Source organism: Phytophthora parasitica, assembly GCF_000247585.1.
Source record: "Phytophthora parasitica INRA-310 unplaced genomic scaffold supercont2.2, whole genome shotgun sequence".
Lineage (NCBI taxonomy): Eukaryota > Oomycota > Peronosporomycetes > Peronosporales > Peronosporaceae > Phytophthora > Phytophthora nicotianae.
Window position 1 is genome coordinate 1,220,817 of NW_008648988.1, and position 15,213 is coordinate 1,236,029.

The following is a 15,213-nucleotide window of genomic DNA, read 5'->3' on the forward strand; positions in this document are numbered from 1 at the left end:
GTGAGTGACTAGCGAATTTCAGCTGACACCAGAACTGTTAGTATCACGTGATATAGTCCCGTCTTCACCTTCACTTCAAAGTTATCGGCAGTATCTGCACCACCAATGTTGCGTTCATTGATCAATCTGCTCGCTCCTCCACAAGTGCCAAGTCCAACATGGCCAAGAATACTGAGCCTGCAGTACGTTTGTCGTTGCTTAGTGCTAGTTCACAGCCAAAAGACCTCGAAGGAGGAGATTATGTCGGCGCCAAGACTCCGGAGCAAAGTGGGTACTCAGATCAAGGTGCTCTTCGTCCTGGAGGTGAACCGGTGATCACTAGCAGAGCCAACATCGGTCTGCTGTATCAGTACGCTGTTGTGGGCTTCATCTCCGGTGTGCTACCCTCCACGATCTACCCGTTCCTTCAGATGTACCTCAATTGTAGCGGAGCACAAGTAGCTACTGCTACAACATTAGTGTCGCTCCCGTCGAGTTTCAAGGTGTTTTTCGGTATCCTCTCGGACTGCTTCCCCATCTTCGGCAACCGACGACGTCCGTACATGGTCATCGGGTGGTCTATCTCAGTAGCTATGCTTCTTGTGATGGCATGCTTGCCCATTGGTGATCCATACTACACAGATGCTGACGATCGATACGTCGATGTGTCGGAGTACACCCCCGAGATCGAAGCAAGAATCAACTACGACGCTCCATCGGAAGGCGGCAGGTACGTCATGCTCATGTTCTTCGCTGCAGTAGGTTACGTGCTGTCCGATGCTTGCGCCGACGCTATCATGGCGGGTTTGGCTCAACAGGAGTCATATGAGAGACGAGGCAAACTTCAGACCATGACGTACACGGTGCAGACATTCGTGACGGTGATCAGCTACCTGATTGTCGGTTTCTGCTTCAATGGTGAGGAGTATGGCGGCAATTTCGACTACTCGCTGAGCTTTCCCGAATTGATGGGGATCCTTACAGTGCTTACGGCTCCTACTATCCCTATCACATGGTTCTTCATCAAGGAGGACCGGCTGACTGTCTCGCCGGACTTCAAAGACTACATGGTAGGCTTATGGAACCAGATCTGCAAGCGAGCTGTGTTCCAAGTCATCGCGGCCTTGTTCTTCTACACTTTGATCTGCAATATCTCGTACACGGCCTACTCGCCCATCCAGTCGTATATGGTGAACGTGACCCCCATCAATAGTACGCTCGGAGACGCACTGAGCTACCTCTTCTACATGTTCGGCATGATGGCTACGTCCAGGTGGGGTTTGCACTGGAATTGGCGCGTGATGATTGTCATCACAGGCGTGATCTTGATCGTTATCGACGGCACGTGCAATCTCCTCATCGTCTGGAACGTGTATCGTAGTCAATGGTTTTGGCTCGGCCCGCCGATTGTTGCGCAGCTTCCCAATGGTATCAGCTTCATGGTCAGTACTCTGGTGATCGTGGAGCTTGTCGGTGAAGGTAATGAAGGCGCCATGTACGGACTCATGACTACGATCTCGGGCATCGCGTCTCCGTTCGCGACGTCACTCACTGTAATTATCAACAATCCGTTTGACATCACCAACGAACGCGTGCAGGAGGACGACCACTCTATCCACGTGGACATCACGTACACGATGATCATTGCATACGGCGCAATGGTAGTGTCTTGGATCTTTCTGCTGTTGCTACCCAAGCAAAAGCGAGAGACTCAAGAACTTCTGCGTACGGGTGGATCGAACAAACTGTTGGGTGGACTCACGATATTTTACTTATCCTTCTCGCTGGTGTGGGCTGTAATGGTCAACATCATGGCCATCTTCGATAGCACCTCATGTCTTGTCATTGCTGGTGGCGACGGGTGCTAACATACTCACGATAAACCGTGTACAAGCAACAAGATTGATAATTCATAAATTCATCATTCAAAACACAGACGTACAACATGCACTGTGTACAAATAAACACACTTACTCCTGCTGGAAGTTAGCCACAGCTTGTGATACAGCGAAGTCGCCCGAGTGGCTGATGGACACGCTCAGCTTCGACAGGCCCAAGCGGTTGAAAACCTGCAGCGGGTAGCCCGACAGCAGCACGGACGGCGCGCCCGATGCCGTCATGAAGATCTCGATCTCACGCAGCGGAGCACCAGCACCCTTCCACAGGTTCGGCTCAGTCGGGGCCGAGCTGGAGATGGCCTTGATCACAGCCTCCTTGGCAGCCCAGCGACCGGCGAAGCTCGCTGCCGGGTGAGGCGCGCTGTAGCAGTACGCCATCTCCTGGTCCGTGAAGTTGCGGCGGATGAAGTCCTCGCGGCCGTTCAGGTTCTCGAACGTGGCCACAGGCTCCACATCCACGCCCATGCCCATGTTCTTGGACGCCAGGCCCAGGTCCGTCGCCGCTTGGTTGATGGCAGTCAACAGTGTCGAGGACGAGTCAGCCTGGTGCGCGTCCGAAGTCTTCTTGTTCGACGATGACGCCGCTTCCGCAGCAGCCTTCGCCTTCTTCGCGCGCTTCTCAGCACGCAGACGGCGGTTCTCCTCCGCGGTCAGAGAGTCCGCGCCGCCAAAACGCCACGTCTTGGACGTCGCGTCGTACTCGGCACGAGCCGTAGGGTCCAAGTACACGTTGCTCTCCTGCGCCGACGAGTACGGCGCTTCGTTCTTCACCTGGATGTGCGGATGCTTGCCGGTAATCACGCCCTGCGTGTGCGTGTTCATCTTGATCAAACGCTGTTCGCGGCGAGCCGAGTAGTGCTGGAACTCGTCAACAGGCAGAGTAGATAGGAGGTAGTCCGGGTGCACCAGCAGCACTTCGCCACCGGCCTGGCCGAAGCCGAAACTCTTCATCATCACGGCCTTGACCCCCACGGTCTGGAAGCTGCGGTTCGGGTACACCAAGTGGTCGTACTTGCGCAGAGTCTCGCAAGTGTTGTCCAGCTGACGGTTGCCTGGGATCAAGCCCGAGTTAAGCACCTGCAGCAGACCATTGAGCATCCAAGCAGCAGCGGCACCCTTCGGGTGGCCCGTCAGGTTCTTCTGGCAGATCACCGGCAGCGGGTTGCCCGGAGAACGACCCAGGTGAGCCATCTGCTTGTGCGTCACCTCGCTCTCGTTCTTGTCGTTGGCCTTGGTGCCCGTCCCGTGGAAACTAGCAGCACCCAAGTCGTCGATGTCCAGATTCCACACGCTCAGGGCACCGCGAAGAGGAGCGATATCCGCTTCACCACTGTAGAAATCGTTTCCCCAGGTCGCCTGTGCAGCCTGTACCTTGCGTAACTTCCTCCTCTCAAGGAATGCTTCACGTGATTCGTCTCCGTCGATCAAAGCCTTCTCGCGAGCATACCACTTCTCAATACTCTCAAGCTCATCATCGAACTGACGACGACGGAACTCCACATCCAGCAGCGGCGACGGCTTCGAGTTGCCCGACAAAGCCTCGCGGGCCGTCGTCAGAATACCCTGGCCAGGAGCCGGCACAGATCGGCCGTTCTTGTCCGTCGCCGTGTTCGTAAGCGCGACGATACCGTAGATCGGCAGACCCATTTCCAGAGCAAGCTGAGCGTCCATCAACAACTGCATACCCGCACCATGGCTCTCCATAAAGCCGCCACGCGTGGTCGAGCACGGACGACACATTTCCTTCGGCTCACGACCCATTCCGGCTTCCTTGACTGAGTCACTAGTAGCTTTCATTTGTGCGAATTCATTCGAACACTCTTCACCGAAGTCGTCGTAGCCACCAACAATGCAAATGCGAGCCTTGCCACTCTTGATCGTCTCGGCACCAATGTCCACCGACTCAGCAGCCGTAGCACATGCACCGACCGGGGTCTTGATTGGACCAGACGAACTCAACAGCAGCATGTTCACCCAAGCAGGGGGCGTGTTAATAAAGACTTCCTGCAACGCGTCACTCGGGGCGGGTTTGCCCAGCAAGCGGTTCTTGTAGATGTGACTAAGTGCACGCATACCACCCATACCACCACCGGACGTATTGCCAACCTCGGACACGTGCACGTACTGGTAGAACTCGTACGGGTCGGTCACTCCAGCCGCGACGAACGTATCCATTGTTGCCGCCAACGCATACAGTGCAGTAGGGTCCACCGACTCGGCCAGATCCTTCGACAGACCCAGGCGCTCAGCACTCCATCCCGTCGGGATCTGACCAGCCACGAAGCGGTCGAAGTTAAGAGCACGGGGAATGTTCAGGACAGAACCCTTGCGCAGTCGGATCATCCAAGCCCCGGACGCGTTCTGGAATATGTCCACGTTCTCCTTGCCCAGCTCCTTGCGGAACTGCAGAGCCTCCTCGCGGTCGGCCACCTCGATCGGCGACATCTTCTTGTCAATGGCAACCTGGTGCAGCACCATCTTGTTCTTCGGGTCGTAGCCGTCGAACAGCTCAGGCTCCACGATACGGATACCCGAGTGTTTCAGGATGTCCTCCTCGTAGTGAGGCTTCACCTGGTGGTCCGGCACGATCTCCTTCGTCTTGGCATCCACCCAGTTGCCCTTGTCGAAAACGATGCGGCCCGTCAGCCACGCCAGCTCGATGCAACCTTCCAGCGAAAACTCGCCGTACGACTCCATCTCCCAACGCGTGCGTGAGTTACCCCACGGACTCACTTCACCGAAACCCGTGACGACCACAACCTGGCGCAGGTCCAGCATGCCACGCAACAGTGCCTGCTTCTTCGAGGCAGACAGACCAGCCACACCTGACAGTTTGGGGAACGAGTTGCAGTAGTAGCTGGACATGTTTGCACGAGGAGCGAACGTCTTCGAGCTGGGAGCAGCCACCTGCTTCTTCGCAGGCAGAGCCAGCATCTTCTTGTCGCTCTCCAGCGCAGCGTGAATAGAAGCCTGCAGCTTCGACTTCTTCATGATATCAGCACGAATAGAGTCCACTTGGTCCTTCAGGTCGCTCACCTGTGCCATGCCACCAGTGAGGTCTGCGATGACCGGTGTCTTTGCCGCTCGTTTTACGATTTTAGGGTGCATCAAAGCGCTTAGGTTGAAGCCCATTTCCGTCGTGCTGAACGTGCGCATTCCCATCTTCTCGACACCAGCAGCAACCACATTGTTGCCGGACATGAGGCCCGTGCCACGCGTCCAGCCGATAATGGCACCGACGATGGAAAGCTGGTCGTCCCAGCCCTCCGAGTACCACTTGTTCGTGAGACTCTCGACACCCAGCTTCGACTCGGCGTACAGACCGTCTCCACCAAAGTTGCCATGGTTCGGCGACATCGGCAGGATCACGAGCGCGGGACGAGTGGTGATGTCACGAGCCTTCTTCGCCGTCACAACCTCACCCAGTAAACGCACCGTGTTCGTCAGCATGATGCGGTGCGCCAGCTCCGACCGCGAGTCGATGTCCGTGATCATGCGTCCAACCTCTGACAGAGCCGCAAACGGAATCACGAAGTCCAGGTCCAGCTTGTGCACGTTGTAAATGTGCGCCACCAGGCTCTGAACGTCCACCTTCGAGGCTTGGTTGAACGGAAGCACAATGAGACGGCTGCCACGGCTACCGTGCTGCTCGTAGATCTCACGGAACAAGGCGGTTGTCTTCATACTGAAGCTGCTCGTGGTCACGAACACCGTAGCGCCACCCTCAAGAAGCGCCTTCACGATCTCAGCACCAATTGAGTTCTTACCGCAACCCGTCAGCAGCGCCACCTTGCCAGTGAACGAGATACCCGTCGAGGCCATCTCGCGCATGCACGACAGCAACATGCAGGTGGATTCAACGTCGTACAGACGGATGGTCGGGTCCACGTCAGACGGCTTGCGCACGTGCACGTGTGGCAGCACGATCTTCTTGAGGTTCTCGTTCAAACCGAAACGCAGCGAGGACGAACGAGCCACAAGCGACTTCTCCGACTCGCGCTTGGCACGCTTACGCAGAGAGTCACGCAGCGCGTTGAGCTTGGCACCCTTGGCAGGGGCAACCTTCTTAGTCTTGCTCGCCTCCTTGTCGCCCACCGCAGCTTCCTCCTCATCGAACTCGTCATCATCATCGCTGTCAGGCTCATCACTGCTCATGCTGCCGTTATCGTTCAGGGTCGACTCGAATCCGACAGCACTTGTCATTCCAGCCGTGACGTCCGATCCAGCAACCTTGCCAGTCTCGATGGCGTCATTGTACTCGAGGCCGCGAGCCACCTCGTCAACGTAGTTGATGGAGTCCGTCACGCCTTCACGCGGCACCTCGGCGTACTCGAGCTTACCGTTTTCAAGAATGCGAAGTTGCGGCTGCATCGGCTTGAAAATTTGCATGTTGACAGGGTTCGTGTTCAGCCACTCCTCCACCTGCTCCACCAATAGTTGAACAGCCTGGGCGAGCTCTGGGCTGCTTTCTTCCTCAGCTCGCGACACGAAGAACTGCGTACACTGGAGCAGCTCGGGTGTTGCACGGTTGCACAGGTACGGCTTGAACCACTCGAGGGGCGGAAGCGCTGATTCGTCCGTAATAGTGTCCACGTTCTTGTTGATGAAGCGCGTCATCGCTTCGAAGTGCGTGCTCAGACCTTCGTTCACAGCCAGCTTGGGACTCACAGGCGTGCCCTTGGCAGCAGCCGCGGTGCGGTAGTACAGCTCCATCGCGTCCTGCACAGCCCAGTTCCAGTAGCTGTCGTACTGACGCTCCTTCTTCGCGTCGAACTTGCTGGCAATACCAGCACCGTAGAACTCTCCATGCTCCGTCACCCACTGGGACACCGACGACTCCATCTCCTCGCGCATGTCGACCTCCGTCTCAATCTTGCGGTGCCAGTCGAGCTGATCGTCGCCCAGGTACGAGTTGAGCGCTTCGATCTGATCTGAGATCATAGTCTTCAGACGCTTCTCGAAGTCACTGGGCAGCGAGCTCGACTGCATCACCTGCTGGCCCATTGCCGGTCCAGCCATCATGCCTCCCAGCTTCGACAGGTACGGGATGTCAATGCCAGCGTACTTGGCGTAGTCGTCCACGACGCCGTCCAGCCACTGCTTCGCCGTCGCGTCGTCCGTCAGACGCATCTTCGGGTTCTGTGTGAGACCGTGAAGCAGCACGCTCTCGATGCGGCCACTCGGCAGGCAGCGCTCACTGGACAAGTACTCCTTGATGGCAGACAGACCGAAGCCACCAGGCATCTTGCTTGCCAGCATCTTGGCAATCAGAGCACTTGTCACCTTGCCCGGCGACGCGTAGTCAGGGAACTTACCAGCCAATTCGGCCAGTTTCATCTCCGCAGCATCGTCCGGACCAGAGCCGAACTCCTTCTCGAGGTCACCGACAATCTCGTTTTGCACGGCCGACTTGCCCGCAGATAGCTCCTTGATGGTCGCAGTCTCCGGAACTTCGTTGAACGCCTTGCCGAACTTAGCAGCCAGCATCACCAGCAGAGCGTGCTTGGCCTCCACAGGCTTGTCACTCACCGTCGGGATCGATACGGGGGCCGGGTTGAAGGACATGCCTACAGCACCGGGCGTAGCGGCCATCGTTGGACGGTCGAGAGAGATACCAGCGAAAGAAGCGTAGTTGCTCACACTCTCGTCCAGCCACTTGCGCGCGTCGGCGTCGCTCTTGAAACGAGCCTGCGGGGCTAGCAGCAGAGAGTGAGCCAACACGCTCTCCATGCGACCGGCACCCAGACCCTTCTCGGAGCTCAGGTACTCCTTGATACTGGACATCGTGAAGCCACCAGGCATCTTGCTTGCCACCACCTTGTTGATCAGACCATTCGTCACCTTGCCGAGCGTGTTGTAGCTAGAGAACTTAGACGCCAGCTCCTTCAGCGGAACCTCGCCAGCACCCTCAGGCACACCGCCACCAAACTCCTTCTCAAGGTCGCCAAGGATCTCGTTCTGCACAGCAGACTTGCCGGCGCACAGCGTCTTCACGTCCGTGTCTTCCTTGATCTCAGCCAGCTCCTTGTTCAGACGCACAGCGAGAAGCACACGAAGGACGTGGAGAGCAGCGACCGGTGCATCGGCAGCCGCGGGAGCAGCAGCGGCAGGTACAGGAGCCGGAGCAGCTTGGATTTGCTGGACGGGGGCAGCGGCAACCGGTGCCGGCGCCGGAGCAGCCGGAGCCTCCTCAACCTTGGGGGCAGACTCAGCCGCAACCTTTGCAGCAGTGGCCGCAGCTTCAGCGGCAGCCTCGGCAGCCAGGCCACGAGCATACTCGGAAGCAGAAATGTTCGACGTCTCCTCCTCGAAGTGCACGACCTCGCGGTCACGCTGGTACCATAGAATCTCACGCGACACATCGGGGAAGTCACCAACCTGGAGAGTACGCAGCGCCATGTTCGTCAACGTCGGAGCAGGGCCAATCTCCACGAAGCGGCGAACTCCGCCCTCCGAGAACAGCAGCGCCTGAGTCTCGATCCACTGGACGGGGGACGCAAACTGGTACGCCAGCAGCTCCACCACAAGCAGGTGCGCGAGCTGAGCCTTCGACGTCAACTTCCACCGCATTGGGTCCAGAACCTCCTCCAGGTACGGACTCTTGGTCGCCGCGTAAACCTCCTCAAAGTACGAGCGCTTCAACGAGAACGGAGTCGCCACCAGGTTCGGGATGTAGCGGTTCACCAGAAGCGGCAGTTGACGTTCCAGCACCTGCGGATCAAACTTGGTACGCAGCAGCGCACGGAACGACGGTACACCACCAAGCAGCTCACGCGAGTGGAACGGCACGTCGATACCAACCAGCGGGATCGTCGCCAGGCCACGCGCCAGCGTAAACGGACGGTCAGTCTGCTCGCACTTCTCCTTGCGGGCACGAGCCTGCGCCAACGAGTCGGCAATAACCTTCTCCACGTCCTCAGCGGCAGTCGACTTCAACGTCTTGACGGCAGACAGCGCCAGCGACAGCGTCTCCAGATTCACGTTCTCACCAGCAACGACATACTGGCGCTGCTGGATGTTAAAGTTCACCACCTGCAGCAGCTTGCCCGAAGCAGCTTCAATGCCGTCCACGATCTTGTACATGGCCTCTTCAGCGAAGTCTGAACCCACACGCGTCGGATTGGTGGCAACCATACCGTAGTCCGAACGTCCCTCAGCATCGCGCTTCACAGACTTCTGCATGATCAAACCACGCAGGAACACAAAATCCACCACAGCCTCCACAGCCAGAGCACCAGCAAAGGAAATCAAACCAGCGTACTCACCGAGAGAGTGTCCAGCGAAGTAAGCATCATCCGGAATCAGCTGAGCAGCCTCAATCTCAGAGAACATGGCCTTCTCCAGCAGAACCAACGCAGGCTGGCTGAACTGCGTCGCGAACAGCAAACCTTCAGAAGCAGAGAAACTAAAGCTCTCAGTACCAGCATCAATCTCAGGAAGAAGAGCCGCAATCTCACCAGTAACAGGGTCCTCACACGTCAAGCTCATGTACTTATCGCGAATCTTAAGACCCTTCTTGCCACCAAAGTGAACAGTAATGGACTTTGGGTTCTTGCGCACCATTTCCAGGATTGAGAAGCCAAATGTCTTGCGCAGGTGAGCGTCACCACGGTTCCAGATATCACGAGCGACCGAGGACTCCTGGTAGCGGTCCATGCCCATGCCGACAGCAGCAGAGCCCTGGCCAGTGAAGACGAACGCCATCGACGCCTGCTTCACGACAGCACGCGCGCTTACCACGCGTTCACCAGAGCCGTTCACAACCTCCACCGACAGCACCTTCTTGCCGTTGTCGAGGCCGATGTGACGAGCCTGCATGAACAGCTTGTCACCCGGGTACACCATACCGTCGAAGTTGACGTCGTAGTCCACCACGTTGCTGTCGAAGCCGAGACCAAAGTTCTGGGTCACCAGGTCGCGCACCTTGGTCGCCGTCCACAGACCGTGCATGATCGGCTTGCCCTTGGGCAGGTGGCCCAGGATCGCAGCGTACTTGGAGCGGTGGATCGGGTTCAGGTCGCGAGATGCCACAGCGTACGCCAGAGCGTTCGTCGGGACGTTGATCTCCAGCGGTTTCTCCAGCATGTGCGAACCACCGTTAGAGAACATACCGCTGGCCTTGGCATCCTCAGGCTGCACCTGGCGCAAGAAGGCCACGACGGGGCTCTCGTTCACGTCGTTGCTCTTGAACTCGACCCTACCAAGCTCCACATTCGAGCCCGCTTCTTCACGGAAGAGCGTGCCAGTCACCTCCACCGAACTCAATGAACCGATCGACGCGTACTGCTTCTTCGTCGTCAGCTCGAACGACAGATGGTCGCCGACGTTTACCGAGGCCTCAGCAGCAAGCTTCAGCCACGACTTGGTCTTCAGGATCTCGACGTCTTCCTGGCGTTTGGGCACGAACGCATCCGTTGACTTGTCAATAGAGAACGTCGACTCGAAGTCGTTGAAGGCGCCGCGGATCAGGAACTCGCTGTGCAGCTCCACGAGAGGCTCAAGCACCTCCACCATCTCACTGTCCACCGTCTTGCGAGAGATGATAGCCACGCCGTGCACGATCTTGCCGCTGTCGATAATGCGCAGACTACCAACGTTCGACGTGCTCACCATGTCGTCGCCAGGCAGGAACGTGGCCGAAACCTTGCGCGACGACAGCAGCTTGTACGAGTGCTTGAGGTGCACCAGATCCAGCAGGTTGCCCTTCACCTCCTTGGTGAACACGGACTGGATCAGCGGACGCCACGACACGATCGTCGAGAAGTCGGCCGGAGCGCCCTCTTCGTCGTCACTCAGACCCAGAGCAGCACGGTAGTCAACAATGTCCTTCTTTGAGATGGAGAACTCGGCCGTAAAAGGAGACATGACGCTCTCCTCGCACGCAGCCTTGCACGACTCCTCCTCCTGGCCCTCAATCGCCACCCAGAAGCGAGCGTAGAATGCCTTCACCTTGTCGATGAAGCCGATGCCTTCGGCGTGGATGGAGCAAGATAGCTCCGGGTGGTACTGGAAAGCCATCTCCAGCGCCACGACACCAGCCGTCAGACCGGTCACGGCCGGACGCACCTCGTTCACAACGACTGAGATGCTCGCATCCTTCTTCGTGATCTCGATCACGGGGCCCGAAATGTCGATGGAACTGTCGAACACGCGAATACCAGCAGCGTCGACCACGTACTTCTGGCCAACCTGAGGCACAAGAAGCTGGCGGACCGGGTTCGCGAGCCACTTCTTCTCCTCAACGACGTGGGTCGACGAGATCAGCGCGCTTAGCCACTCCTTGTCACCCACGGACGCGGCAAGAGAAGCCAGCCACTCGTCAGCAGAGGGCACGGCGCTTTCGTCCGCGGAGATCGACAGTTCCACACTGTCGTCGGTCTCCGTGACCTCGACGTTAGCGATGTCCATTGTCTCCTTGACAGACACAGCCGTAGCAGCAGCAACCGCGCCGCTTTCCTTCACGACGTTGGTGAAACCAGCGGCTATGCCGTTAAGGATATCCGCCACAGGCTCGTCCACCACCGTGCTGTAGCGAACGGCCACGGGACCCTGGAGGATGAAGACGCGCTGCGCATCGCCATCCGGGACAGCGTCCAAGTCCTCCGAGTACCACAGCGAATCTTTCTTGAACCACGTCTTGAACTCCGTGTCGATCGCAGGCACAAAGTTAACCGGCTTGCCACCGGTGCGGCACAGATCCAGGAAGAAGTCGCAGTCCGGAACTGACAGCAGAGTCGATACGGTCTGGGGGTACTTGGCGATGAACGCAGTCACCGTTCCTCTCGGGTTCGTCTTTAGCTCCGACTGGTCGAACAGGTCGCCAGAACTTTCACGACGGAAACGCTCCTCCGTACGCGTGATGAACTTGCTCACACGAGAGAAGAAGGTGTCGTGCACCCAGCGGTGCGGCTTGCCTTCCACCTCCACGTACATCAAGTCGATCATACGCGTCAACACGTCGCCATACGACATCTCCTCCAGATCAGCAGGGACACTCTCGCCAGTCTCCACATTGCGCTTGCAGCCGAAGTACGGCTTCTGGTAGTCGGCATTCAGACGCGTGATGATGTCCTTCTTGTTGAGACGAAGGGCCAGCTCAACCTGGTCGCGCGGGATCGAGAAGTACTTGCCGTCGAACTCCTTCCACAGCAGAGTGCAGCGGTTCGCCACGACGTGAATGGGCTCGCCCAGCTCCGATGTGACTGTGATCACACCGCCAATGGCACCCGTGTAGCTCGTTTCCCACTCCAGCTCCGACTCGATACCAGGCGTGTCCACCAGCAGCTTCTTCACCTCCGGCGCAGTCGCAGCTTCCTTGGCAACCATCACGCGAGAGCCCATCAGAATACCGTCGGCAGGCATCTTGAACAGGTGGCCGCGAGCCAAGCTCCATTCGCCCGTGAGGTACTGCTTCGAGTCCTCCCAGTTACCGAAACCGGAGCCGACAACCAGCAGCACGTTCGACACGCGACGGATGGCGGCGTACGTCTCCTCCATCGGCTGGTGAAAGTCCTCGAAGCTGTGGTGACCACCAGCACGACCGCCAGTCCACTGCAGCATCACAGTCATACTCGGCATGGCCGCTGCGATCTCCAGCACAGCGTGGATGCCGTCCACCGAACCAGGCTTGAAGCACACCACGTTGATGCCCACAGCCTCCAGCTGTGACATCATCTCAAGCGCTCGCTCCTTCGTCGGGATACCAGCGCCGATAGTGATGCTTTCGATAGGCACACCACTGCGACGCATTCTCAGCACCATCGGGAACTGGAAGCCCCACTGCTTCGCGTTCAGGTACAACATGTTGATCGCAATGCCGAGACCGGGCTTGATCTTGGACACGAGCTCGTTCACGGCATCTTCGAAGATGTTGGGGCGCGACAGACCACCCGCAGCCAATTCACCGTGGAAACCAGCGTTCTGAATGGCCACAACGAGGTCAATGCCCTCCAAACTGGTAGTCGGCGTCATACCGGCCACCATAACTGGTGGCTTGTTCAGTGCGCGCGTGAATCTGTTGACTAGCTTGCCCGACTCAGTCACCTGCGGGCCGAATTTCTTCTCCCACGTCGCCTTAACAGAAGTGAACGTCGACAAAGCATCGATGAACTGTTGTAGGCCCACAAGAGGAGCGTATTTCCTTGAAAACTTCATCACCGTGTGCTTAACGGTCGCAACCACCACGCCCATGCCCAAGCCTTCCGCGATCTTGTTGCTCAGCTTGGCGACGCCGAGATCGGGGCCAAACTCCAGAACGTGCGTCGCGTTTGAGTGGTGTTCAGCGATCTTTGCCCACGTCGCCGTCCAGTCCACCAGCTCCAGTAGCTGCATGTTAATAAGTTCATCGACGACGTCGTCCACCGTCTGCAGGTTGGTGGCCTCTGCATTGGTCGCGTACACGGGAACCTGCAGTTGACCACCCTTGATCGCGCACTTGACGCGTTGCACGTCCTGCACCAACTTCGGCTTGGCCTCGGACAGCAATGGTGTGTGGAAGGGAGCCGAGAGCGGTAGGAACGACAGCGAACCCGTTGGTTTCCGCTGCGAGTGCGGGATACGTGTCTGGTCGGCGTCCGGCTTAGCAAACAGGCCCTCAAGCGCCTGCTTCAGCAGCGTCAGCGTCGCCGGAAAGCCCGTCACGTTCATCATGTCGGACGCATTGATAAGAGAGAGGTGCAGGTCGGGCGACTTGGTACGGCGCTTGGCCACCTCGATAGACTTGAGGACGTGCTTCTTCTTGAGCCCTCGCACGGCCAGCATCGGGCCGGCACCCTCAATGTTCTTGCCATCCTGCTTGTACTGCGTCAGCAAGTGCTGGTACGTCTCCTGCGCGCGCAGTCCCTGCCAGAACATGTAGCGCAGCACGGAGATGCCGATCTCGACGAACTCTTGAGCTGTTTTGGCCGCCGAGAAGATGACGGCGCTCACGACACCCTGGCTGTGACCCACGGCGGTGGCGGAGTTCTTCACCACGCTCTCGTGGGTCAATCCCGTAGTCTCGAGGAAGTTGAGGTAGTTGGCACACTGGGTAAGGACCAACAGCGGCATACTGAAGTAGACACGACTCATAGTCAACCCGACGGGTGCCTCTCCGACCTGTAGCCAGCTCTGCAGGTCAATCACCGCTTCAAAGGCGTTGGAAGCCTTGGTCTCGACCGAGCTGGACTCCTCTAGCAGCGCCTGTGCGGCTGCGTCAATAAATGAGCGCGTGATGCTTGTACTGGATGCAGTATAGAGCTTCTGCAGCTCCTTCCAGTAGACAGAGCCCTGGCCTCCGAACTCAGGAATGAATGTAAACTTGCCGGTGTTCACGGCTTCCACCACCTTTGCCATCTCAGCTAACGGTGTCTTGGTTGTGCTCATTGGGACGGCGCTGATGGTCGCCGTAGTGGTCACCACCCTCCGTGTACGCCTGCCCGTCTTGGTGGTGACTACTGTCCGGCGACTTTGACTCGACATGGTGGAGAAGGCGAAGGTGTAGATGGAGTAGATCCGTCGATGCAGCGTCGGCGGCAGATTGGATTGTGGTCTGTTTGCCAAGGAGTCCTTGGAGCTGGTGGGCTTCAACGACAGCGCCTGACAACTTGGTCATCGACCGCGGCTCGTCTTCCGCGTGCAGGCATCATCTGAATGACGCGAGTATTGTTGATCTACTGCATTGGCCCCGAGATGTACATGTACACACGCGCGGTGAGAGAAAACTGCGTACACGCAAGCGGGATCACCCGCGCCGGGGTCGCAAGACAGGGCGCAATGATTGCTTAGGTCAGTTGAGGGGCTCCGCTACCGTAGCACGTAGCGGCGCTACGTACGTGCTTCAGGTCCTGTGACCGCAGGTCACTGACCAGCAATAGCGCCGCATTGTCGATTGAAAGAAACTTCTGAGTGCGGGAGCTGCGAGGTATTCATGACAGCCGTAGTATGGCTACGGTGGTAGTGTTGGCTTTTGTTGGACAGATGTTGGGCATTTTACCTGCGGTAATTTACCAATGCTGTATTTTCGTCGTAAACTAAAAATTTGTTACATTGATAACGAAGTGCGCTTTCGGGCATACATATAGTGGCAGCTCGCTACAATGTACTTTAGCTCGCATGCTTTCAAGAGCATCTGCAACGCCGCCACCACGACGAGCTCATACACACGACGCTATCGGATATTTGCACAAAGTATTCGAATAAATTCATGCGAACTTTCAGGATGGCATCAACTTCGAGGTATCTCGTCGCAGGTGGTGAATTCTCCCACAAAGGAACAACATGGTGGAACACGCTGGTTCAGGCAATGATATTAGACGAATCCTCGACAAGTGCAGATGTATCCTGTACACTGACACTC

The 15,213-nt window shown here is 57.5% G+C and overlaps 2 protein-coding genes across 2 annotated transcripts; one reads left to right on the forward strand and one right to left on the reverse strand.

The window, feature by feature from the left end:
• The first annotated feature begins 128 nt into the window (after positions 1-128).
• Positions 129-1,964, forward strand: PPTG_02448 (hypothetical protein). The gene has a single exon (XM_008893528.1). It carries the CDS (start codon positions 159-161, stop codon positions 1,845-1,847), a length of 1,689 nt encoding a protein of 562 aa, XP_008891776.1. The 5' UTR covers positions 129-158; the 3' UTR covers positions 1,848-1,964.
• Positions 1,875-14,536, reverse strand: PPTG_02449 (holo-[acyl-carrier-protein] synthase). The gene has a single exon (XM_008893529.1). It carries the CDS (start codon positions 14,334-14,336, stop codon positions 1,950-1,952), a length of 12,387 nt encoding a protein of 4,128 aa, XP_008891777.1. The 5' UTR covers positions 14,337-14,536; the 3' UTR covers positions 1,875-1,949.
• Positions 14,537-15,213: the final 677 nt, after the last annotated feature.

Bases quoted from the DNA above. Each gene is read 5' to 3' on its own strand.
- PPTG_02448 (XM_008893528.1), top strand. From the start codon at position 159: ATGGCCAAGAATACTGAGCCTGCAGTACGTTTGTCGTTGCTTAGTGCT.
- PPTG_02449 (XM_008893529.1), bottom strand. From the start codon at position 14,336: ATGTCGAGTCAAAGTCGCCGGACAGTAGTCACCACCAAGACGGGCAGG.